Consider the following 27,708-nt stretch of genomic DNA (forward strand, 5'->3'; position numbering starts at 1 on the left):
TCACACTCCATGTACAAATGTCTTCTTTTGGGGAAATGTGACAACTACTTGGCCAAAGCGATTCAATGTTATTGCTACAGAGTGGAGAAATCTAATCATGGTGAAGTTTTTGTTTTGTCCACTGCATGAATCACAGAAAATGTGGAGTTTCGGACAGAATGATCTAGGTAGGTTGTTATGAAATGATGTAGCATTGAAACTACGTCATCCGCTCCCTTTTTTTTCCCACTGTCTGATTGTAAGTGTAAAACACCCAACATACCACCTGCTAAAACATGTACATTGAACACACAAAACGAAAGTTGTCTATGATATTAGGCCTCACTAGTCGACATGTTTGGTAACGGGAGATTTCTACCAAAATCTATAGTTATCGCCTCATACGTTGCATCTTTTCTAGCTTCTCTTCTTGCATTTCTCTTCCTTTTGTAGAACCAGTCAGCTCTAACTTTGTGCAGTTTTATTTCGTTATGAAGGTAGATTATTAAAATCCATCAAAGGCATTTATGTTGACAAGGGGGCCTCAGTGAGAAGTGATGGTAGAATGAGTTCTCGGTTCAGGGTACTTACAAGGATTAGACAAGGCTGTAATCTTTCACCTTTGCTGTTTGTAGTTTACATGGATCTTCTGCTGAAAGGTATAAAATGGCAGGGAGGGATTCAGTCAGGTGGAAATGTAGTAAGCAGTCTGGCCTATGCTGACGACTTGGTCTTAATGGCAGATTGTGCTGAAAGCCTGCAGTCTAATATCTTGCAACTTGAAAGTAGGTGCAATGAGTATGGTATGAAAATTAGCCTTTCAAAGACTAAATTGATGGCAGTAGGTAAGAAATTCAACAGAATTGAATGTCAGATTGGTGATACAAAGCTAGAACAGGTACGATAATTTCAAGTATTTAGGTTGTGTGTTCTCCCAGGATTGTAATATAGTAAGTGAGATTGAATCAAGGTGTAGTAAAGCTAATGCAGTGAGCTCGCAGTTGCAATCAACAGTATTCTGTAAGAAGGAAGTCAGCTCCCAGACGAAACTATTTTTACATCGGTCTGTTCTCAGACCAACTTTGCTTTATGGGAGCGAAAGATTGGTGGACTCAGCATATCTTATTCACAAGTTTGAAGTAATAACAGACATGAAAGTAGCAAGAATGATTGCTGGTACAAACAGGTGGGAACAATAGCAGGAGGGTACTCGGAATGAGGAGATAAAGGCTAATTTAGGATTGAACTCGATGGATGAAGCTGTACGCATAAACCGGCTTCGGTGGTGGGGTCATGTGAGGCGAATAGAGGGGGGATAGGCTACCCAGGAGAATAATGCACTCTGTTACAGAGGGTAAGAGAAGTAGAGGGAGACCAAGACAACGATGGTTAGACTCAGTTTCTAACGATTTAAAGATAAAAGGTATAGAACTAAATGAGGCCACAGCACTTGTGCAAATATAAGATTGTGGCGATGTTTAGTAAATGCACAGAGGCTTGCAGACTGAACGCTGAAAGGCATAACAGTCTATAATGATAATGTGTGTATGTATGCAGTTTCATCAAATCTTCTTCAATCTTCTTCATTTCCTCGAGATTAGATGACGTTTCTTTAGCCTTTTCTAAGTTGCTAGCTGATGCTTTCTGTTCATCGCATGTGCTACACGTGTCAGTTTGGGGATACCCAAAAGCAGTGTTGCCAACTTGGCGGATTTTCTGCTAAATCTGACGGAATTAGAAGACTGTCGGCGGAGAAATATATCATCTAGTGGACAGCTGATTTTTGGGCGGAATTCTAGATTTATTATAGCGGAATTTAGTGTTTTATCCATTTTACGTTTTTTAAAAATTTGTACTCCAGTCTGTTTCCGAGCTATTCTGTATTTCTTATCAGGAGCTAGTCACATGAGGAAAACATGTTATTTGGATTTGAAGTTATGATATCATGGTATCATAAATTTTTAATACGTGGGGAAAGGGTACTTATCTCTTAGTTGACAAATGCCGACAGATAATGGAACTGTGAGAGAGTAGCATTTATATTTGTGCTATGAAGGAAGACCGTTTAATGAGGTAGGGGATTCACCTAGTTTGCACCTGGCACTAAGACGCCTACAAGTTTTAGCTCGCCGGCTTGCAGGCAGGGGGTTAATCCCAGTGAAACTCACAGATCGGGTGAGTGCAGGCATGTACTTTTATCATTATTGTTGTTATTATTATTATTATTATTATTATTGTACCGGTTGGTACACCTATACGCCGCACATTTGAATTTTACGCCTTAAAGTACTCCTCTACAGCTGAAACTCTGAACTTTAAAACTGAATTAATTCAACCGTTTATCTGAAGATTTCACTGTGTTAATTTCGAATTGTTTTCGTTTACTAATTATCAAGAAGTGTGGACATTCTCTCACAGATGTCTCTACCAAAAACTATGATCATGCACCCTGGTGCGAAGTGATGGAACTTTCCTTGAAGATATTTTATACTCGTAAGTTTTCCAATAACTAAATTCCGTTCTTTCATTTGTAGGTTGGCAATATTAATCATTCTTTCCGCCAGTTTTGAACTTAGCCAATCCCGAATTTCTTTAATTTTGGACCAATCGTGTCCTTCTTCTTCACATTTAATGTGTAAACTTTAGCCAACCAATAAACGCATGTGGGTGTGTCTTAATTATTCATGAAAGGTCTTGAATCTTCCCCGAGAGTATAAAAACTGCTGATTTTCCAGGCTCTCCACCACTCGTACAACATCTAGCTTAGTGTATAGCAGGAGGCGGGAAGCGCCTCTTTCATCCGCCAGCAGCTCTTCAACAAGGTAATGGCCGTTTAACATCTTTCTTTTTCCTTGCTAGCTCAGCAGTTTAACACGCGGGGCAGGTCCGAAACCTTTAATATGTAACCTATAACTTAAAACATGTAAATTCCATTTTAGTAAGACTTCATATACCTTTAAATGTAAATCGGGGATAGAGAGTGCTTTACCCTCTCGAGCTCCCCTTCATTTCTGAATTGAGATGTTTTCGTAACTTATTTTCTACTTTTCCCTAATGTGTTAAAATTTTTCTTATACGAGTCACCTCTATAGTATGGGAATAGCCCCTGTGAATCGGCCTAGTACCACTTAGGTTTTAACAAGCTTTCATGTAGGAGTACAAGTACTCCCCTCCATTTAGCTTTGTATTTTGGGCCATTAACTTAACCCGTTTTGGTTTTCCTTCCTGCGAAGGCCCAGTAGATTGGGTACGAGATACCCCTGTTCCATTATAAGTTGTGCCTTGATGGCATTTAAGTGTAATAGTCTGTTATTGACTTTAATAGGCTTGGACGATTGAGAGCGGGTCAGCTCTTTCTGGTATTTTGAAAGGTGCCTCTAGGAGGCTTGACATTACGAAGTGGGAGCAAGTGCTCCATGTAATTAGGGGTTTTCTACCCTTTGGTAATTTGTGGTTGTGAGCCGAGAGCTCAAGGATTGTCAAATTGGGGCTCGAAGCCCAGAATTTGTAAAGACACCTTAACTTGTGTTTTCGCTTGTAAAATTATCATTGTATCTGAATATTCATTGTTATTTCACCTAGTGAAAAAATTGTTAAATCTTATCTGTTGAAAATATAACCTTTATTTAAATTTTAAATTCATCTTTCGGACTTGTAGTTAGATCCATACCAGCCCGCACCTTCTTTCACATCTGCTGTTCCACAGATACCTCGGAACAATTATTATAACACCGAGCTCGATATCCAGTATTCGGGAGATAGTGGGTTCAAACCCCACCATCGGCAGCCCTGAAGATTGTTTTCCGTGGTTTCCCATTTTCACACCAGGCAAATGCTGGGGCTGTACCTTAATTAAGGCCACGGCCACTTCCTTCCCAGTCCTAGCCCTTTACTGTCCCATCGTCGCCATAAAACCTATATGTGTCGGTGCGACGTAAAGCCAATAGCAAAAAAATATTATTATTACTATTGCTCATTTTTGTGCTCATTATTTGAGATCGGATTTCTTGGCGGGATTTTAGCGGATTTTTAGTAGTATTTAGCGGATCTTGAAAATATAAGTTGGCAACACTGCCCAAAAGAGATATTAAATTTTTTGACAAATGTTACTCTGAATGTCTCATAAGAAATTTGAACATGCGGATAGCATTCCAGAAACATGAAAAGTAGCTTTTTCACATTCAGTTCTTCAGGTAGCTAATCTTTACCTGTACCTTGTAAACTACAATGACCTTTGCGCCCCTTAAGAGAACTGAGAAATGTAGTCATTGCTTCATAGGTTTCCTCAGGAAGTTTACTTTTAATTGTGTGTAAACGGCGGGCAGTTACACCAAGAAAGGATAAGATTGCTTTAAAACAAGCATTACTTTCAGCGAGTGTCCCTTTACGCACAACACAAACTTTATATACATATGAAAAATCATGCAGACGGGCCTCTTGTGTTGGCTGCCGTGGTCGCCTTCGGTTAACAGGAATTACGGTAATTAATCCCGCCAAGTACGAGTTCTGGGCATTTCTATCACCTAACTTATTAAAATCATGTATTAGCTTATTCCGTTCACTTGCAGTGACCCGCTTAAAATATTGTAATCGTTTGCAGTCACAGTCTTCACCAGATTCATACATAGTATCTCGTAAGCTCTTCATAACACTTTTCACACTACCAAATTTACGTTTCTTCTTTGTAGAATTCCCCATGCTCGCTACTTGAGTCTCCTCATCACTTGAATTGTAGGCATGAGTGTCCATCACAGCATCCATCATACTACAATGTTAGTGCAAACTTGCACAATACAGAGACAGAACAAATCACCTGACACAGCCATCAATCACCTTAAACTGCAATGGCGGCGACACGTGCATGCACATTTGAGTAGTTGGTGGACTCTTGTTTGTTTTAATGTAGTTCCACCCATACATTGTTCGTTTTTCTTCTGTGTACCATTTCCATTTTACTGCATATCTCGGACATCGTTCATTGTTTCTCTTCGATTTTTCTCATGTTGATAGCTTCACTACTAAGCTAACAAATGAAACTAATAACTCATTTTTTGAATTTTTGGACAATGTTCGTTTATCTTGTGATCATGGGAAACCACGGAAAACTATCTTCAGGGCTGTCGATAGTGGAGTTCGAACCCACTATCTCCTGGATGCGAGCTCACAGCTGCATGCCCCTAACCGCACAGCCAACTCGCCCGGTCCCTCGGAGAAGAAAGAGGGATAAGTGATACAGGGCTGCATTCTGGTGCTATCATAGCAAACGGTCACGGGTTCGAAAGTGGCATTTCAAGTGACGACAGTGACGATAGGGAGAGATAGGCAGGCTCAAACGCAGTGATATATCAGAGCCTGTTACGTGGGTAGAAAATGGACAGAAAAATGAGTAGTTTTCAAGCAAAATTTACTCCTGGAGTAAAAGGACAGTTCTTGGAAGTAAAGACTCCAGAGGGTGGTTACAAACTGTTTGTGGATGAAACTATCTGTCAGTAGGCCTATGTTGCTGAGCTAATATTTATGCTCAATAAAAAATTCACGGGAAAACACTGATGAGCAAAATGAAACAAAGGGGTAGGGAACAATACTGGATTCCAACAAATAAGGATGAAATAAAACGTATTCGGGCATTTGCTTCTTCAAGATATTGTCCACAAACCTATAATGGGGCATTACTTTTCTCGTAAGAAGTTATCAACCACGTCCATATTTTATGAGGTTTTTCCTTCTATTGAAATTGCTCCATTTTTCCAACAATGAGGCATACACGATGGGCAGATGCCTCCAAAACTATACAAGCTAAAGCCAGACTTCGATAATTTTGTGAAAATGTTTCAGGAGGCTTACATCCCGGATGACCCGCTATCCATAGACGAAAGCCTTCTTCTGTGGAAAGGTCGCCTTTGTTGGAAGGTCCATATTCCAAAGAAAAGGACCCGGTTCGGAATGGAATCGTACAAAATTTGCGAAGCGAAAACGGGCTACGTGTGGAATATGTTGTGGTACAATGGAAAATCAACAAAACTCAAGAATTAAGTCCATGGCACTGATGTACCACAGTGTTCCAAGCTGAAGAGAAATGTGTGTACCCTGGCAGGTAACCATGCCGGCCCCCGTGGTGTAGAGGTAGCATGCCTGAATCTTACCCAGAGGCCCCGGATTCGATTCCCGGCCAGGTCAGAGATTTTTACCTGGATCTGAGGGCTGGTTCAAGGTCCTCTCAGCCTATGTGATTACAATTGAGGAACTATCTGATGGTGAGATGGCGTGCCCGTTCTAGAAAGCAAAGAATAATGGCCGAGAGGATTCAACGTGCTAACCACAGACCCTTCATAATCTGCAAGCCTTCAGGCTGAGCAGCGGTCGCTTGGTAAGCCATGGCCCTTCGGGGCTGTTGCGCCATGGCATTTGTTTTTTTCCCTGGCAGGTAATCTTCTGAAACAAGAATACCTGATAGGAATGGAAAACTAATATAGCAGCCCTGCTAAATGACCTCGATACTGGCGCAGTGGGTATTTTTAGAACAAACCAGAAAAATCTCCCTAAAGAACTTATAAGTAAAAAACTGAAAAAGGGAGAGGTATCAGCTCCTTATTGAAAGAAACTCATGGTTCTAAAACGGAACGACAAGAGAGATGTTTGCATGCTCCGTAGTATCCACGATGTAGAAATGCTAACTGTCCTTATCAGTGGAAAGGACAAAACTAAAAAGAAACCGGTAGTTTGTATTGACTGCAATTATCCTATTGGGGTTGGGGTAGGGAGTCAATCTTTCCAATCAGTATGTCATTACATATTCCACAGCAAGGAAATGCATGAAGAAATATTACCAAAAAATTTTCCGTGAACCTCGTGGAATTCAATTAATTCCATTATCTGCAGTTCAGAATTCACCTCATTGATGAAATCCTCGAGAAGTACACAGGATCATCCCCCTCTGAAGTTATGCCCGTCCTTTCACACAGATGACTTCCTGCTGCTCCCACAGAGATTCAGTGGTAGGCATTTTTCTGATACGAGTCCACCATCAGGAAAAAGACAGCTTGGAGTAAAGAGGTGCGTGGTGTGTCTGGCGAAAAGGAAGAAACGTGAAACCATCTACAGTACAGGTGGAGCGATTGTGATGTCACTCTCTGTGCAGCTCCATGTTTCTGTGCTTGCCACATACAAGAAGTGTAAAAAAAACAGTGCATGAGGTGCAAACTGTGTAAATAGTGTAAATAATATAATTAGTGAAATCAGTCCTGATGTTTAAATGTATTGTGATAAAGAAGTAATAATCCTGAGAAGACGATTAGAACCAGGCTAGAATTGCATGTAACTTATGCTCAAATTATTACCGGGACTGCAAACACTGCATGAATTGTATTTTATCTCAACTCCGGTATTTATTTTAGAAATCTGTAGATTAGTTTATGACAAAGTGTATTTCCTGTGCACACATTTTAACATTTTCCTGAAATGAACATTAAAATTAAGATATACCCAGAAGAAATTTATATACGTAATATTCAGAAGCTAGTACGAGACTTAGGTCATTCTTGCTCCAAAAATTAAAAAACCTGCAACAATTTGTTCCCACCAGAGTGAAGTTTCTCTCTCACATGCTCCCCAGTTAATGGGTTAAAAGCAAACTGACTGTACAGTGTAGCGTTAATTTAAATTTCTGTCTGTCTTCAGTTTTTTGTGCTGTGAACAGCATAGTTCGAACTGTCAGCTGTTTCTAAGTTTGTCTTCATTCCTTTTGAAAATAGTATCACAATAAAACAAATCCTCTTTGTTCTGCTGTGACTTAACACATTACAACGTCGAGCGGGAACTGAAAATCGTTAAGATTTGGCTACAAAATATGAAATTGTGCAGGCTTGTGAAAAAAAACAAAAGAGAGCAAAAGTGAAATAGACAGGCGGTAAAATTCAACATCTTCAACTTCTATTTACTATCCTTAAAAATAAGTCAAAAACCAAAGACGCAGTTTTAAAAGGTAGCATGCCAAACTGGAATAAAAAACTGCGTGGTGCGGACCATGCTGACCTTAAAGCTGCCCTTTTTGAGTGGTTTACCCAGAAATAAGCTGCAGGAGTTCCCATTTCAGGGCCCGTGTTGAAATATATAAGGCGCAAGATGTGGCTCTCAGACTAAATATTCCAGACTTCCAGTGCAGCGATGGATGGTTAAACCATTTTAAAGCCAGTTAACGTAAGAAATTTCAGTTTTTGTCCGTAATGAACTGAGAATTACAATGAATAGAACTTTTAATGTCCACCTATTCAATACAATATTTTAAAGCCAGACATGGCATTCCGCTTCACACAATAAACGGTGAATCGGGAAGTGTAGACGAAAAAGCCGTCAATGACTGGTTTTCAATTCTCTGTGAAATTCTTAAAAGGTACGGACCCAAAGATGTCTACAATGCTTATGAATCTGCACCTTTCTATAATTTATTAACCAAAGGACTCTTGCGGTGAAGGGCGACCCATGCAAAGGTGGAAAACGCAGCAAAGAATGACTAACCATTCTTTTGTGCTGCACCATGGACAGTAGTGATAAACTGAAACCATTTATTATCGGCAAGTTGCTTGTGAACTTCAATTGAAAATTTTTTCCTTGTGAAAAGTGTTACAATTTTACATGTATCCTTTAGTTCTTATCCATTCATTCAACATCATTATATGTGATTTCAAGACTCACACCAGGAGTGCACAAGATTGTCACTCTGGTTATGAACTTCAATTGAATATTTCATCTTCATGAAAGTGTTACATTTTTACATATACAAGGGTGCCAACCTTTGAAATGGCTCTTCCGTAATTCCCCTCCCCTACCCTCCGAAAAATTTTGGAGTCAAATCCAAAGCACACTCATCCCTTCTGGATAATGACACCCACTTTGCCCTTCCCAACAACAATCTATTCTAAGATATATCCTATTACTCCATAAATTTGCACATTACCAGTTAGTTCTCTCATAAAACATTCTTTGTAAATTGTTTCCCCACGCAGCAGGTACTTTTGTGTGGCATTTTTCTCGTAGCATTCTCACCTTATTTTCACCTTATGAACACTAATCGATTCCAGTGCACATGTGATTATTGTAGGCCTGAAGTCATTCTGTTTTTCCTGTTAACACTGAAAACTCTTTCTGTTGGAGACTTAATGTCAGGCACACTTAATACTGCAATAATACAAGATTACATTTTTTAGTGAATAGGAGAGTAGAGTTACTTCATTCACAATGAATTTCATGACGCTCATGGGTAGCAAAAGGAAGTGACGATCGAATAAGTATCGTTGTCAATTCACACAAAAGGAAGTGACGATCGAATATGTATCGTTGTCAATTCACAAAATTTGAAATGAAGAGAGTCGAGTACCAATGCTCGAAAAGATTTAATTCTCCTTGTTTCCTTACTTTTTCCGTAGAAATTATATTTTCCTTATAATGTCGCTTTTCCATAATAATTTACCCTTGGACGGTAATGCCTCAATCATCCGGGGAAATCCGTAATAATTACGGATAATCCATAACAGTTTGCAACTCTGCATATATCCTTTAAAGTGTGAACATTGTCATATATTTTGAGATGTGTGTGTTGATAATTGTATGCCTTTTGCCCTGCTCTTTCAATCGGCTGATGATGGCACCAAATATGTGTCAAAACCAGTCCCAAATTAAACATGTTATAACGTAAGTTTGTGCAACTGTATATCTGTGTATTGAATAGGTGGAACCTCTTAACTTTCTTTTTAACATTCTGATTCTCAGTTCAATATGGAACAATTATGAAATTTCAAACTTAAAATGCATGTATGAAATGAACACGAAAGCATGGATGACACTGGCGCTTTTTAAGCAGTGGCTTCAAGCATTTGATTCGAGAATGAGATCGAAGAATGGAAAAGTCTTTCTTTTTATAGATCACTGCCCCATTCATCCAAATGTTGAGGTACGGAATATTGAATTGGTATTCCTACCACCAAATTGTACCGGCGTGCTACAACCAATTGATCAGCACATATTTAAACTCCTTAAACACCGCTTTCGTAGCATACTGGTCAACTCATTGATGCATAGGTTTGAGGTAAAACAAGTATTGAAATGGAATGTACTGGAAGTTATCCAAGGTATCGCAGTGTCATGGGAAACCATATCACACGCTGCAATTTCTGCAGATTTCAGACACGCTGGCTTCCAAAGAACCGAAACAGAAACCAAAATTATGGAGGACGAACTTCCTCATTTTGAATCATGTCTCTTCTCAGCTGTAAGTCACCTGTCAATTTGAATATTATGTAAAAGCTGATGAACGTGTGCCTGTGTGCGGGGATCTCAATAAGAGTGAAATTCTTGAACTCGTTAAGCCTACTAACTCAAATGATGAATCCGACGAGAGTGAGGTCGGGGACTTCACAGATGTACCAACACACTCTGCAGTCATGAGTGCATTAGATGTTTTAAAAACATTTTATGCGGTAAATGATACCTCACTAGATGACTTGGTGGCTCTCCAGCAAGTAGAGAATTTTGTGATAGGGAACACCATTGCTGGCACAAGACTGTAGCAAGCGACTTTGGACTCCTTCCTGAAGCCTCTGTAAGGTAACTACTGTATTCAAATTTAGTGGTGTGAATGGAAACTTTTAATACAAATGTAATATAGCCTAGATTAGTTTTAACTTTCATTTTGCATGGTGAAATATTTTTAAATGCTGTACTTTTTGCCAGTTTTGGTAACTGGTCCCTTGTCTGAATTATGCTGGTGCGTTTTATTCTGTATTATAAAAAGTTGCGTGTTGTAACTCAATTCATGTCCTGTCGATCGAAGACTGACAGAATTGACCACAGCAATGCGAGTATTAATGGTACGCGCTAAGTCGCCAGGCATGCTGGGATCTGTAGGAATGTAAACAACAAAAATAGCTTCACGACCGGGCGATTTTGCATGTGATTTAACTGCTAAAGTATGAAGCACATCACTGCCTTTATTCAGGAAGCTCTGTAGAGTACCGTAATAAAATGAATAATGCAGAAGCGTACGAGAAGATAGAAGAGAAATTTCTCAAGGAAGTGGACAGCTTTTATATTTATTACCGTATGATAACCTGCAACTAAACACCATCCGCAATGTTCAATTTATGACAATCTTGGCATATTATTATTATTATTATTATTATTATTATTATTATTAGCAAATCCTCCCAATATTGGAAGCAAATAACACTATCAATATTATTATTGAATTCCTAATATGTTTTTGAGCAATAAGATACGAATTTCCATTGCATTGCTATCATTTTTTTATTCAAATCATGTGTGTAAACACAACATAAATAACCTCTGCAAATGATGTCAAGGCAGTAAATACATTACAAAAATTATGTAGAAGAATATTGCAATAATTTTCCATATAAATTATGCCTTAGTGCATGTTTGTCTTCCTTTTAAGAATATATCACACTGCTACTCCAAGAACCACAACTGCTTGTAAACTTTCCTCCACATTAAAACAAGATTCTATCACACCTTGCCAAATCTTTTCAAATCTTGTCAAACCTTCAGCAAAGTTGAAGTCTTTGACAAGATTAGAAATTTTTCTTGTGAAGTATTGAAGTGAAAGGAAAATGCAATGGTGTACAACAGGCATTTTTAGTCGTGTGTTTCTGAAGGCTACATTTAAATTGAACACGATTGATTATCCATATTGATTTCTCACTACCTTCAGCAAAGTTGAAGTCTTTGACAAAATAAGAAATTTTTCTTGTGAAGTTCTGAGCCACTCAGCTCGGCAGTTGATTTTAGTATTAGGTACAGCAAATAAATAAAAATGTGATACATCTCAAGATACGACAGTACGCAACAGTGATTTCAGAGGTTAGTTTATTACCATGTCGGGTTAAATTTCAGAAAGGCCGTTCCTCATAAATTTACAGTAAAATTATTACTTCCTTCTTCTTGCGTTATGGCTTACTAGGGACCACGTTCCAACTTCAATTCTTCATCCTTTGTTGTTGTTTCCTTCTTTTCTTCCAATATTCCTTATTTGTTTCACTAAGTTTCTTTTTTCTTTCTTCAGACCACTTTGTGCTAGTTTTCTTTGCCTCCCTCCCTTATCATTATTATTATTTTCAAGAGGATCTCAAAACAGTTGGACTCAAAATTACACATGCAGAGAACAAGAATAAAATTACCACCCTTCTTAAGAAACACAAATTTTCAACTAAAATGATGCACAGAAGGCCTGTAGAGATTTCAGACGAATTAAGAACACTGCGATCAGAACAAATGAAGAAATACTGGGCAGATGAGAAGAATCAAACAGTACAACCTTCAAAGCAAAAGTGTACATGGAAGACTCAAGTGGTCCAATGTGGCCAATAAAGTTTAATAATTATTATTTTGCCAGGATGTATGTTTCCACGATACGTACTGTACATGGTGAAGTATTTGGTTTGTGGCGTATCTTTTCTGAAATTTAGGGAAAATCAGGTATAACAACAATTCGTTATATCGAATAAATTTTTCGCCGTTGTAAATTCTCACTGTAACGGACTTCCACTGTACTTATTTGATGAATCATATAAAATTTAAAAAAAAAAAAAAAGGTGGTCATAGACTTGGAAAGGCAAAAGTAGGTCGTAGCGTCGAAATAGGTGCGTACAGGCACTATAAGACCATTCACTGTGACAGTAGATGCATAATACAGATAATTGTCAAAGATAGGCTTGATACGGGCTTCTAGAAAATAATAGATAAAAACCTAAAAATCCGATGCCTAGTTATTAAGCATTACTCGTTATCCAGTTCTGTTCAATACAAAATGGCTCAAATGCAAGCAAAATTTGAAAAAGCAAACATTCAGCAATAGCTTAAAAGATTATAATTAAATTATTTCAGAAGACCTTGCTTCTGAAAAGATTAAAAATACCTAAATTTCTCACCATGGTTTGGAGAGCCATAATGACCAGGAGATACAGTCGAACTGTAAATAGACTGTTGTGGATTATTGTAATTCATTCCATGATGTGTTTGCTGACTTGATGAAGTGTTACCCGTGTGGTGGTTGTTGTATGGATAGCCAGTCGTAATGAGACCGGCAGGAGATAATGGAGCGTAATGCGGAGGTTGCTGATGTGTATAATTTGAGGAGAAATTACGTTGCTGCTGTTGTTGTTCGGAATATGGTCCACCACTGGCTGGATTTCCTATGAACAGAAAAAAATAAATAGATTAAATCACTGTACACTGCATTCATTGGAACAAAATGTCATTTAATAAAGAGACGATAGTGGTATGAAATAAATATGAAGAACTAATCAGGAGTTTATATGAAAATGTGATTTGACTTGCCAGCACATTGTAAAAAAAATCAAATGTTGATAATATATTGACAGGGCTGACTAAACAATCACCCATTGTACATTATTGTTACGAGTCAATACGGACCAATTATGGACCGATAATGGTCATATTTGTCGATTTAGAATGGAAGAAGCTGAGGAATTGATGTTAACGATATTTGGAGCACGACTACAGTGTGTTACGAAGGTGTTTACTCATAAGACCCGTCATGTTATAACACTTTCTGGCCAAGTGTGGAAAGCAATGCCAAATTACCCCACTCCTAATCATGCCTTGCATATATCATTATAGTGCCATTGGTTTCAGAAGTTTCCCTATAACTGCATAACCTCTGGTGGTTCATTTCGAGGATCAAATCAGCCTCTGGGCCAACACCACCAACTTGATTTATCAACTTCCGGTGCTCAGTAGCTCTAGGATGTTGACAGTTTATCGAATACAACTCAAAAACAGTTCCCTACATAGATATAGCACCAAGCTGAACTCTTTTCTTAGCTCCCCACTGTGAATTTGAAGTTGGAATTTAGAAAGATCCATGACAGCTGGAAACAATGAACTGAAAATAATAACAGGAGTGACAGCAAATAAAAATAAATGAGGAACCTATATATTTTCTGTTGCATATACAGGCAAAGAAAATCATTCAAAGTAAGATAAAATTACATTTCAAATGTAACCTTCAAATATCATCCAATCAGGTGTTAGGCCAAGTTAGGTCTGACTTTGCCTCTTAGCTAGGCGGCCAAGAAACAACTTTTCTCTGGGTGGATAGCGTAGGATCTGCTCGGGAACTCTTTCTCGGAATTGCTACAAGATATTTCCATTTCTTTCTGCATTTCTGTATGTTTTTTAATACACATTCCATTTTCAGTTCTCTCATCTTTAATTCCTTCCGTGGACCGTACTTTTGTACGTAATGATTCATCTATATATAAGCCGTATAAAATTGTTTTTGTACCCTTTTAATATGAACATCATACTTAGTTTTTATATCACCGGGCGAGTTGGCCGTGCGCGTAGAGGCGCACGGCTGTGAGCTTGCATCCGGGAGATAGTAGGTTCGAATCCCACTATCAGCAGCCCTGAAAATGGTTTTCCGTGGTTTCCCATTTTCACACCAGGCAAATGCTGGGGCTATACCATACTTAAGGCCACGGCCGCTTCCTTCCGACTCCTAGGCCTTTCCTATCCCATCGTCGCCATAAGACCTATCTGTCGGTGCGACGTAAAACCCCTAGCAAAAAAAAAAAAAGTTTTTATATCAGACAGGACAAGTAATTGTCTACGTTGGGCTTGATAATGATGATGATGTTTGTTGTTTACAGGGGCCTAACATCGAAGGTCATCGGCCCCTAGCAGTATGTTGGGTTTAATTTAATTTCTGTCTGTTTCATTGTTATAGCATCATGAGAAAACAGCCAGGTGAAATTTAATTACACCTGATATCTAAGTTAAGGGCAAGAGCTATTAGGATCTGAACCAATTTCGCAATTCACGTTAAAGCCTAAGCGCAAAGAGGGGAAAACAATGCTAGAATCTCCCTTAATATTATTCTAATTAAAATAATCTGTTTCATCAAGGCTGTAGTAAAACATGATTTTTCTACCACCAGTCTCCTGTACATTAATTTTTTCACATGACCAAAATACAAAAAGTCTTACAATTGGGCAAGACATACAGTACTGTCACTTTGTCACAAACAATAGCACCCAGTTGAGGAAGGTTGCTGAAGGATTTATTTTAGTATTTCTTTCCGTAGTCCTATTACTTGTTGTTGAAATCACCCGCTCCTTTTAACTCGTATGACTTGTAACAGATGTATCATTATTTTGGTGAGTGAAACAGGAAGTTTGTTACCCTATGTTCACAGCTGAGTTGTAGTTCTCACGAAAGGTAACTCCCAGTTCTGAGTAAAATGCTCAGTAAATGGTCATCAAAAGTAAAATCATACACATGTGAAGTGCCTTTTTCATCAAGAGGAAAGGAATGCTGCAGAGAATATTTTCATACTGAAAGGTTAGTTCTATTTTTCCAAATGTATGAAAGTAATAGCCAGAATGAGTAAATATATGAAATTTCATATTCTAAACTATAAAGAATACTCAAATGGGAACCAGATATCTTTAAGTTTTATGCAAACCAAACCCCATGGCACCAAAGCCCTTGAAGGACCTTGGCCTACCAAGCGACCGCTGCCCAGCCTGAAGGCGTGCAGAGTACGAGGTGTCGTGTGGTCGGCACGACGAATCCTCTCGGCCGTTAAACTAGGCTTTCTAGACCGGGGACAGTATCTCACCGTCAGATAGCTCCTCAATTCTAATCACGTAGGCTGAGTGGACCTCGAACCAGCCCTCAGGTCCAGGTAAAAATCCCTGACCTGGCTGGGAATCGAACCCGGGGCCTCCGGGTAAGAGGCAGGCACGCTACCCCTACACCACGGGGCCGGCACTAAGTTTTATGCAGTCAGCAATAAAAATCCACCAATAAAAAATTTCATATTTCATAATATTTTGATAAAATCTTCATATTTTATGAAAATTTTCATATTTATTCACATTCTAGCATTTGTGCAATTCTATATAATTATACATTAAGTAGTTATTCAAATAAATTAGAAACAGAAAAGGCGCATCTTTTCGTGTTTTTATAAGCAATAAATAAAGAAATAAATAAGAAAATAAATTACAAAAGAAAGTCAATTTGTATAAATTTAGTATTAAATCCAATGACATTAAATATTTATGAAGTGTCGAATTGAAATATAACTTATTATATCTGTTGACATGGATAACATAATTTTGTACATATATCAATAAAACTGCATATGCCATGTCATATTAAAACCTATGTCATAGTTAAATATTCATGTTATCTATTTTGAATACAGTTGCAGGAATAAAATCGTATGACATAGTATACTTAAAAATAGCGTACCCTGTTTCAGTACAGATCCCAGCAGCAGAAAGCGTATTAAGGCACATTGAAAATGTAATATACTTTAATCCAGTTTCTTTAAATAAACATATTAAAATTTATTTAATGTCAAACAGTATTTCCCTTAACTTCGTATTAACATGAAAATAACATGATTCTGTGTACACGTAAAAGTAGCTTTATATGCTATGTCATAATGAAAAGCTTCATAGAAACTGAAGAATCAATTCATTGTTTTGAATACAGATGCATGTATAAAACTGGATGGCATAGTATACTTAAAAACAATATACATATTGAATTGAATCGTGCAGTCGAGTAAGGAACCAAGTCAAAATCGGCCATTTACATTTTACTGCATCATTTACTTCACATAACCAAGCCCTATTGTTTGGTAAAGGAAAGAAATAAGTCAGCCTTCTCCTTATGGGAGAAACAGTGGACGGACATCAGGCATATTCTGAAGAAACGCACTAAGTCGTCGACGACTTAGTGCGTTTCTTCACCACTTGCAATTCATGTCTTAGTTCCATTCTTGGCCGCATGTTGCATGCGATGTAGGTATAACAGGGGATATTTCAATATACGGCATTGGTACAACACAAAAGACAACATACTAGAGGGAAACAGAAATCGTACGGTACATGGTGGGTTATAATGTACGGTATTTCAGTTTGTATCTCGGTGGATGACAAAGTGATCTTTGTATTACGTTTGAGAATATGACTCCAAAAAGGAAGGAACAGCCTGAGGGCCATAAACACAGTGTTCTGAACGCAAGACTCAGAGGGCTGGCATATGTGAATAAACGTGGGAGAGTTGTGGAAGGCAAAGAAACCAGTTCTGACTGCAGGTAAGTAACGAGCTTGAGAAGTATTACTAGGGATTGTTTAGTAAATAATATTCTAACATACAACCAAACTTTCTACTCTTGTTTTAGATAACAAGACGTATGGTACAGATTGATACTTAGTATTAATAATGTGTTATTCTTCTAGATGCAGAAAGAAGTGCTTTGAGATTACCAACGAAGATGCTCGCATGTCCATTCCTTCCAAGTTTCTTCAACTTCCCAGTAAGGATGCACAAGATTTACACTTGCAGCGACTCATCGAGAGGAATGAAATTAAGACCAGAAGACCGAGGAATGAAAATTCAAAGCAGCGAGCAGCAAGTTTCACTTACTTTGTTGTCGATGGCAACAATAGAAAGGTGTGTCGTTCAGCTTTTATGAGCATGCATACTGTCACTCAGAAAAGAGTATTCCTTTTCACAATGCTTCTTCTTCGAGGAGAAATTCCCAGGGACAAGAGAGGAACCAATCCAAATACCAGAAAGATACCGGAAGATGTCACTAAACTGATATCCGATCGTATTCAATCATTCCCTCTGAAACAGACTCATTACGGAGGGAAAGAAGTGCATTACTTAGATGCCCGCTTAACCATTAAAGAAATGCACAACATGTTTGTCACAAAATACCTGGAGTGTGGAGTCAAGTACAGCTTCTACAGAACTTATTTTGTTGAGAATTATAACTACCGATTCGGACGACCACAGATAGATGTCTGCAGCAAGTGTGAGGAGTTCACAGCTAAACTTAGGAGTCCACATATTTGTGAATCAGCAAAGCGTGCAGCTCAGGCTGAATATGATGTTCATAAAAGAAGAAGCAGGAAATTCTACTGGTCTTTGAAAGAAGTTGCAACACTATACAGAACAAATGACAAAGTGGCAGGCCTTGCCTTTGACTTTATGCAAAATCTGCCCCTCTCACACATACTGGTGCAAGAAGTGTTTTACATGAGACAGTTGTGGGTGAATGTGTTTTGTATTCATGATCTTGCAACGGACAAGTGTGTTGTGTATATGTATCATGAAGGCCAAGGAAAGAAGGGTGCGAATGAAGTTGCTTCTTTCCTGAAAGATTATATAGACGAATTTGTGTCAGAAAATTTTTATCAGTTACACGTTTCTTCTGATGGTTCTCCAGGCCAAAATAAGAACCATACGGTCATAAGACTAATGCTAGGACTGGCAGCTTCAAATCAATTTAAGGAGATTAGACAGGAGGGGTCATTCATTCCTACCATGTGACAGGGACTTTGGCGTATTTAAGAAAAACATTAAAAAAGTAGACAGAGTTTATACTATCGAAGAGTATATGGCAATTATTGTAAACAGCAAAGGAAATGTTACAGTTAAGTTAGTAGACTCAAGTGCAGTATTTAATTTTGACAAGTGCTGGCCTGAGTTTTTTTAGAAAAGTGACTATCAGCTGAAACATCAACAAAGAATACTCCTCCTGCTGGAATTGCATTTTCTCCTTCTTCGTTTAAAGAATACAGATATAGGGCAGAGAAACCAGGAGTTCTTGTAGCACTTCCCTTCATAAACAGCATTGTGAAACATACGTTTCATCTTGGGAAAGGTAACTTTTGCACATTTTCCTTGCAACCAATGGCAGCATATCCAGAGGGTGGGGATCCAATAAAAGCTGAAAAGATTAAGGACTTGCGTAAACTGTTGAAATATGTTGCGAATGTGGATGCTTTGGCATTTTATTTGGACATTATTTCGCAGCCAATGAATTCCCCTTAGGTTAGTAGTCTCGGTTGTAATACTGCAGTTATTTGGCGCTTCAAGGTCATTTTTATTTGTTTTCCCCGTTTTTTTTTTTTTTTCTGTTGGATAAACTGTAAACAGTGCTTATGTATTGCATTATGCTATGTTTAATATATAACAAAGGTTGGTATAGTTCGTATGAGAGATTTATTCCCAATCCCCAATTTTTTTTCGGTGTTATTGGAGAAAGGAACTAAGTCAAAAAAGTTCAAACGGTCATAAAATTTATAAAGTTTCTTTGAACATTTTCCTGTTGCCTCCATTACATATCTATTACGGATCTAAATATTATATAAAATAATGGGAACTATCAAAGAAAATCAGTTTTTTTTTGCTCTCCTGAAAAGTAGCAAAATCTGACCTAGTTCCTTACTCGACTGCACAATTCGATTATATTACAATGTTGCTACTTATATACGAAAATTAAAAGGAAACATAATTCACTGTGGTACACGCTTATATGCTTTAGTATGCTTCCAGCTGCTGGGTTGGTAACAGTGTGAGCCACTCGCACATCCATTGTTGACGCCTGGCTTACAGTTACTTTCTGCAATGATAGTGTGGCTATCGAGTTGTGAAGATGTTGAAAAGTGGAATGAAAGTTTGGCTATCGGAATTTAAGTGCTACACAAGGGATGGAACAGTCGTCTTCTGCACCTATTGTAACATAGAAGTAAGTTTAATGTATTTCATTTATTGAAGCATAAATGTGCAAAAATATAACTATATATGGCTTACATTATTGACATTCATCATCATCAATGTCCCACTCCAGTTGCCCGGGTGTGGTTATTATTGCCTTTTAATTTGTAGAATGTATTTAGGTGAGTGCTAAAACAAAATTCCAACTACAGCAGCATCAAAAAAGTGCAAGGGTATGAAAAAAAATTATCTGATACAAAGGACTTAACAGACCTTGCTGACTAATCAAAAGCCAGCAGAGCCAAGAAACCAATTTGCTGAGGATTAATGTGAGGCACTAATATCATCAAACATCCCAATTAATAAAATAGAGACCCCTAAACTCAGAGAGTTTTTCCAAAAATACTGTAACAGAGATATTTCTTCAGAATCAACATTAAGGCATAAATTGTGGATGTGTTTCACAACAAGGTAAGCGAACAATTATTATTTTAAGGTTCAATCTCTTTTGCACTAAGTTAATATAAATTCCCGCCGCAAGGTGGCATCCCAAGTAACTTCGCATTGAATAATTAAATGAATTAATTTCCAGACTGTTCAAAGGATCAAGGATGATATCGGTGACAATCCTATATGGACACTGGTGGACGAGACGACAGATGGAACAGGGCAGTTTGTTGCTAACCTGACTGTTGGTAAATTAACATCCACTGAAACTGGTAGGCCACATTTCCTGAGCTGCAAAATGCTAGACAGTGTCAAAAATGAAACAATAACATGTTTCACATATGAATCTCTCCGTTAAGTATTTATTATTTTTTAGTAATCATTTTAGTATTAGTTTTTCTCATTCTGATAGGCACATAAACAAAGAATAGAAAAAATCTTTGATATTATAAAAATATATATTTCTAATACGTTCTTTTAAATTAATATTAAAAGTTGTAAACATTTAAAATTAATTTTAGTGTTGTTCTGTCTTATTATTTAAAAAAATTGTATTAAATGTGTATTTCTTTTTTTTTTCACTTTATTAACTATTAGATCTTGTTCCCTTTGTAACACATAAGTGCAATAAATGTCAAATATTAAAAAATATTAAAAATATCAAAAATTAAATATTTAAAAGTGAACTGAAATGAGCATTCCCATTCAGAAAGTCTTCTTTTTAATGTTTTATTTAAATTTAATTATCTAGTATGTTGTAATATCATTTTAGTATTTTCTTTGCAGGTGGTAGACAGTTTTGAGGCTAATTCTGCATACTGTGTGGCTCTGGGAAACTCATTTCAGCACGATACCACGGGTCATAGAGAAGCCGGAATGCAACAATTTGACACTAATGCCTGCCATTCAGAAAGTGGAAGACCCAAGGGAGGCTGTTGCAGATATTCCTGGACCGAAAGGGAGAATTTGGTCACAAAAATTTGAATCCGTGCTGGATAAAAATAAGTCTTACCAGGTACTAAGTGAAATAAGTCAAGTTACTGAAGGTATGACAAACATCATTCCATCGAACATTGCAGTAAATGATATAGCATGCTACAAATATGCTTCCATTACATCATGTGATGTGGAACAAAGCTTCTCATCATACAAAATTGTATTGACAGATAAATGTTACAGTTTGCTTCCTCAAAACTTAGCAGAATAGGGAACATGCATGATCCGGGGTTTAATTAAAAATATGCTAATCTGATTCAAAATTGCATGCAGAATTCAAAAATGTGATCAGAATGTACAAATAATAACTCCAAACATGATAAAAATCTACTAAAATGTCACGTCAAGCAAGTACGCGATCTCATTGGCCTGACGTCATCGTACAGGTTGACTGAATTAGCAGACGAAATAACACATAGTGTGCTGTGAGAAGCAGGATACACTTCGCGTATTTCTACTTTACGTTAGTGTCTAGTATAGCTAAATTCGAGGTCTATACATTGGATAATAATCTGAGTGGTATATTTTAGACTTAAAATGAATCCTGCGCAGACAGTGAGGCAGAAAACTTATAAATGGTGTAGAGTTCCGATGTGCAATAGCACATCGCATACCATACCAAACAAATTGTTTATAAACGTTCCAAAGACGCTAAAACTAGGGAGAAATGGATTTTGGCGAGTTGTAGAAATGCTGGTGATATATCGGAAAAGTCTACAGTTTATTTTTTTGAAGATTTTAACGTAAGATGAATTTGTTTGAATTTTCAAATCACTTTTCCATGTCAGCTGTTCTAGTGGTAAAACTTTAAATTTTAATGTATGATGCTTTATTTAAATGCTTCAATTACATCTTGGAATATGAAAGTAATAAACAGTGCATTAAATAATGCTGATTATTAAAGTATTCTCCAAACCTAACCTATGTTTTGGGTGATCCATGTCAAGATAATAAATCAAAGGGGTTATGAACCATTTTGACAGCTCTAATTCTACCAATATATCTTGGCATGGGACAGTTATGTATGTCTTTATTGAAGAGCTTAATTGGTAAAGAAATTTAGGCTACATCTAAATACTCTATAATGTAACAAAGAATAGGCGTGTACATCATGAAAGGAAACAACGTGAATTTAACAAATGTATAACTCTACACAAAACCAATGCTTGTCTGTTGGGGTCTTATAAGTTAACAATGCTCAGTTATAATAATTATAATATTAATGAAATAAATAACATAATTGCACACATGTGAAAATAGTCATGTAGGTGTTTAAAATATTATCCAACTTAGCCTAAGTTTTAGGTTATATAAGCCAAGTCAATAAACCGAAGGGTAAATACCGCGCGAGTTGGCCGTGCGGTTAGGAGCGCGCAGCTGTGAGCTCGCATCCGGGAGATAGTGGGTTTTGAACCCCACTGCCGGCAGCCCTGAAGATGGTTTTCCGTGGTTTCCCATTTTCACACCAGGCAAATGCTGAGGCTGTACCTAAGGCCACGGCTGTTTTGTTCCCATTCCTAGGCCTTTCCTGTCCCATCGTCGCCATAAGACCTATATGTGACGGTGTGACGTAAAGCAAACAGCAAAAAAAAAAAAAAAGTAAAAGTCACAGCACCCAAAGACATTCCTGTATTGAGCAACTAAAATGTCACCAGGACACTTTTCTTTCCTGATATGCTCAGCTTGTTAAAAGCCAAATGTAATTAAGGTTACTGGCTTCACGCCCCGATAAACTACTTCTACGATTTTCGGAGACGCCGATGTGCAGGAATTTAGTCCTGCAGGAGTTATTTTACGTGCTAGTAAATCTACCGACACGAGGCTGACGTATTTGAGCACCTTCAACTACCACCGGACTGAACCAGGATCGAACCTGCCAAGTTGGGGTCAGAAGGCCAGCACCTCAACAGTCTGAACCACTCAGCCCGACTTGTGAAAACTAGATGAAGTCATATTTATCTTTATCATGTTTAACTTTTTCCCTCCACAAAGATATTTACTTCTCTTTCATGGGCCCCGGAAGTGAGTTGTCCGAACCATAAATATATATATTTTTTGGGGAATGATAGATTATAGCCCTATAGTACTATGATCTTTCTTTCTTTCTTTCTTTCTTTCCTTCTTAATCAGTTTATCCTTCAGGGTTGGTTTTCTCTCGGACCCAGAGAGGGATTTCACCTCTACCACTTCAAGGGCAGTGTCCTGGAACGTGAGACTTTGAGTATGGTGATGAAACTGGTGAGGAGGGCCATTACCTCGCCCAGGCGGCCTCACCTGTTATGCTCAACAGGGGCCTTGTTGGAGGATGGGAGGATCGGAGGGGATATACAAGGAAGAGGGAAGGAAACGGCCGTGGCCTTAGGTGCCTGGAGGAGAAGTAGGAAAATACGAAAAACCACTTCGAGGATGGCTGAGGTGGGATTCGAAACCCTTCTACTCAGTTGACCTCCCGAGGCTGAGTAGACCCCGTTCCAGCCCTCGTACTATTTGTTTTCAACTTTCATGGCAGAGCCGGGAATAGAAACCGGGCCTCCGGGAGTGGCACACATTAACCACTACACCACAGAAGCGGACTAGTACTATAATGCTACCTATATGTTTATGTTAGTGCTGAAATCCGATTTCTTACTTTACTAATGCTGAAAGCCCGAAAATGTAATGTTATTATTTAATAGGGGAATCAGTCTAGAAGAAAATGTTGAAAGTGATGTGGTATCTATCCAGGTTCGTTGTTATCCTAATACTATGGGTTACAGTACATTGCACGTATATAAAAGACGCCACTTACAAACTTGCTTTTTATCCGCGAATTTCTGCGGCCACAAAAGTCACTATTTTTCAAGAATGATGACATTTACTCATGATAGATTGTCTGATTGTGCTGTTTTGAACCTTTCTTCTGTCATTTTGAAGTTATTCGCGATCATGAATAATAAACAATCGGCTTTTAGCAACGGCTGATGCACAACGGCTGGTAGAGCTCCATGCGGTACTGGATCGTGACGTCACAGCGCGCCGCTTACGTCAGAGGCCGTTTCACTCGCCTTGCGGAAAGGCACTATTAAATATTTTTTTAATGGTAGAAAACAAGGCAACTTACCACAATGTAATACGTTTACGTACTATTTCATTGGTGTACTTTTCAAAAAAAAATTTTTTGAAAATGATGCATGTTCCCAATTGTTAGCTGTATATTGCAACAAATAGAATATTGTTAATTTACGTAAGCAAATTTTGTCCACTTCAACGTTTCGGCCTTTGACCAATTCCAAAACAACATATCGATTGCAAATAATTATAAATTATAATTTACTTCATTACTTTTTGTAAATTACTGGGAGCCGATTAAATACACTCTTAAAATAAACTTATTTAATAATTTTAAAGTAAAAATTCAATCTAACACTCTTATCATATTGAATTTTGGAATTAATTCCTCACAATTAACTACCAACTATCCAAATTAAAACCAACATGACCAAATTCACATAATTTCATATTTTGTCATTTTAAACTTCATATTTTTCATATTTTCATACATTTCATTTCATACGAGGATTGGAGCAAAAGTCATGGCAATTTTTTTTTCTTGTGAATATGTGAACGGATCACAAAAGTTGTGTGTCGTGTGGAAGTTCTGCAGGCAAGAGTGTATGCAGAACAACAGCTGCGTGATAGCTGGTAGTGGCGCAGCAAGGGCTGTGAAATCAGTCAGTTGGTGAGTGTCGTGCGAGACGGAGGTAACTCGTGTTGAGCAGCACGCTTACATCAAAACAGCCGTTCTCTGAGAGAGAAATGTGATGGAATGTCACAGTGAATTAGTGAAGCCCTCGAGAATAATGCCCCACCATACCGTACAGTAGCACGGTGGGTAGGAAAGTTTCAGGAAGGACGTGTGTCAACCAGTGATGAGCAACATTCGGGACGACCTGTCAGTGTGCGGACCAACGTGTTACGTGACATAATTGAGCAGCTCCTGGATGAAGACAGACGATGGACGCTACGGGAGTTAGAGAGGGCAAGTGGCATCTCGAGAAACACACTGTCCCCAGGAGATTGCATAATGAGCTGCAACTGTGCAAAATCGCATCGCGGTGGGTACCGCATGTACTAACGGAAGTTCAAAGGTGGGTGCGCTATGCAATATGCTCCGACTACCTTGCACGCTGGCAACAGGACGGCGATCATTTCTTGTCCCAACTAATCGCCATCAATGAATTTTGGGCCAGGGCACAGGAACCAGAACTGAAACGTCAGTCCGCGGAGTGGCGAATTGCTGGATCACCAAGGAGGCAGAAGGTCCGTCAGAATCCTTCCCCAGTCAAATTGATGGTGATTGTCGCGTATGACGTCAGGGGTGTCATTGTCTGCCACTTTGCTCCACAGGGCAGAACAGTGACCGCACAGTACAACAGGGACTTCCTGGTGCGACAGGTACGACGTGGCCTTCAGGAGAAACGTCTGGATCTTGTGGACAGTGCAATAATCCTGCACAACAATGCAAAACCAAATAAAGCAGAGTGTGTAGGGCAGCTACTGCGACGTTGGAGATGGGAAGAATTGGAGCCCCCACCGTACTCTCCCGACATTTCGCCCTGTGACTTTGATCTCATTCAAAAGATTAAGGAACCACTACGTGGTAGGCGGTTTGCAACACGAGAGGACATTTTTTTATTTTTTTTTTTTTTATTTTTTGCTAGGGGCTTAACGTCGCACCGACACAGATAGGTCTTATGGCGACGGAGAGGACATTGATAATGCTGTGCACCATCAGGTGACCTGATTCACACATGGTGCGGCAAATGCTGAGGCAGATGGTATTCAGCGCCTCCCACATCGTTGGCAGCATGTTGTGTCAGTAGCAGGGGACTACTTTGAGGGTCTTTAGGCTCAGGTTTGTCATGTCAACTTTATGTGTACTGTGTTGTCATTCTTTTGCACCAGGAAGGCCATATTGCCCTGTATAATACCGTAATAAATTAGTGTGTTACGATATTTCAGTGCTATTCATTGTCCACACATGTACTTAACACCTTGTCCTTTTGTCTGTATGTCACATTTCCCAACCGGATTGGTATCTTCAAGAAAAAAAAAAATAGTTGCCAGAACTTGGGAAAAATTAACTTCGTTTTGTAATTTATTTTGTTATTTATCTCTTCATTTAATGCTTATAAAAACACGAAAAGAAAACTACTTCATGTATAATTATACAGAATTGCACAAATGCCAGAATATGAATAAATATGAAAATTTTCATAAAATAGGAAGATTTTATCAAAATATTAAGAAATATGACATTTTTTATTGGTGGATGTTTATTGCTGAGTGCATAAAACATAAAGATATCTGGTTCCCACCCGAGTATACTTTTAAGTTTAGAATATGAAATTTCATATATTTACCCGCTCTAGTGATGATTATATTGTAAAAGTAACCTAAGGTCTCGTAATGTTTTATCGACAAATTGTGCTCCTAATTTACCTTGGTCATGCCATCCACAATGTGGCTGCAGGAATTAATCAGAATTTCCTTGAAAAGAGGTCAATTAATATTAAATGTCAAGAATATCTTTATAAAAGCTACTGTGAGATGCAGCAGTCGCACAGTTAGCTGTTTCAATGTCACTACCCCACAATCAGGCCTTACTAGGCAGGAAATGTGGCTCGAAACTACTGCATGTTACTGTAAAAATATTATTTCCCGCTCAAAGACATAGTTAACTGTTTTAACAAATTATTAAAAGAACAATCCTGGCGATGTGTTTGATAGTTATGCAGTTTCCGACAAAGATGCCTCTTCCATCAAGATGGTGCAACAGCGACTCTCCAAAACTATCAAAAAATCTGGTATATATTTAATTGAACTTCGGAATTACACTGAACGTGATCATTTCTTTAGTAGCTATCGATTTAGAAATTCAAGCTTTCTGTGTAGAGTTTGCAGCAAAGCAATCATACGGAATATCTGGTGTTAAGCGAAAAACAAACCTAAAAATGTGCTACATCAAAACTATGATTATTGTCTTATGTGCAAGACAGGCGATGTATTCTTCAAAGAAAAGCTACCAGTTTAAGACAAGTCTGTGCTGAACATAGGCAATTCAACATTACTTAAATATGAACCAAAAATGCCTCATGAAATAGAAAGGAGCTTTTCTTTATGAAAACATTTATTATGTGATAGATCTTCTTTGCACTTGAGATTTTGAAGGAGAATGTTATTATACTTTGTAACGTTGTCTGCGGAAAACAACAAAGACAGCATATGCATGAGACCTTTAATCCAAGGCAGTGAATTTAGGAAAGATATGGAAGCTGACAGGAACAGGAAGCACCAACTTGTCTTCTATGCTAGTATGCAGGTAGTAGTTAATTCATTCATCATGTATAAAAACACTGCAGGATATGATACAAGATCAACAAACTATATTATAACTAACTTGAAATTCAGGAAATCTCTTGGAATGTTTGGATACTGGAATTAGTGTTTATTGTTTTTAAGAGGCAGCACACCTTACAATCACCCCCTCTATAAAGGTTTTGTGGAGACACACTGATTATCCAGTGTGATATACAAGTACAATGAACGAAGTAGCAATGGGCTTAAGGTAAAGAGGGAGAAATCAGTCTAAAGATTGATAAGGGTGAAAATATTTCAGGATCAGAAAATAGAAGTACAGGCACATGGATATCATCAGTGAAAATTTCCAAAGATTAGACAATTTAG

The 27,708-nt window shown here is 38.1% G+C and overlaps 1 protein-coding gene across 5 annotated transcripts in view; it reads right to left on the reverse strand.

The window, feature by feature from the left end:
- The window catches only part of LOC136876276 (uncharacterized protein CG5098), a 577,938-nt gene that overhangs the window by 98,571 nt on the left and 451,659 nt on the right, over positions 1-27,708 (reverse strand). For all 5 annotated transcript variants that reach the window (XM_067150088.2, XM_067150091.2, XM_067150087.2 and 2 more), the window contains one exon: positions 12,918-13,181. In XM_067150088.2, the coding sequence (XP_067006189.2) occupies positions 12,918-13,181 (264 nt within the window). The remainder of the gene's footprint in view (positions 1-12,917; positions 13,182-27,708) is intronic.

This window comes from Anabrus simplex, chromosome 6, assembly GCF_040414725.1.
Source record: "Anabrus simplex isolate iqAnaSimp1 chromosome 6, ASM4041472v1, whole genome shotgun sequence".
Taxonomy (NCBI): domain Eukaryota; kingdom Metazoa; phylum Arthropoda; class Insecta; order Orthoptera; family Tettigoniidae; genus Anabrus; species Anabrus simplex.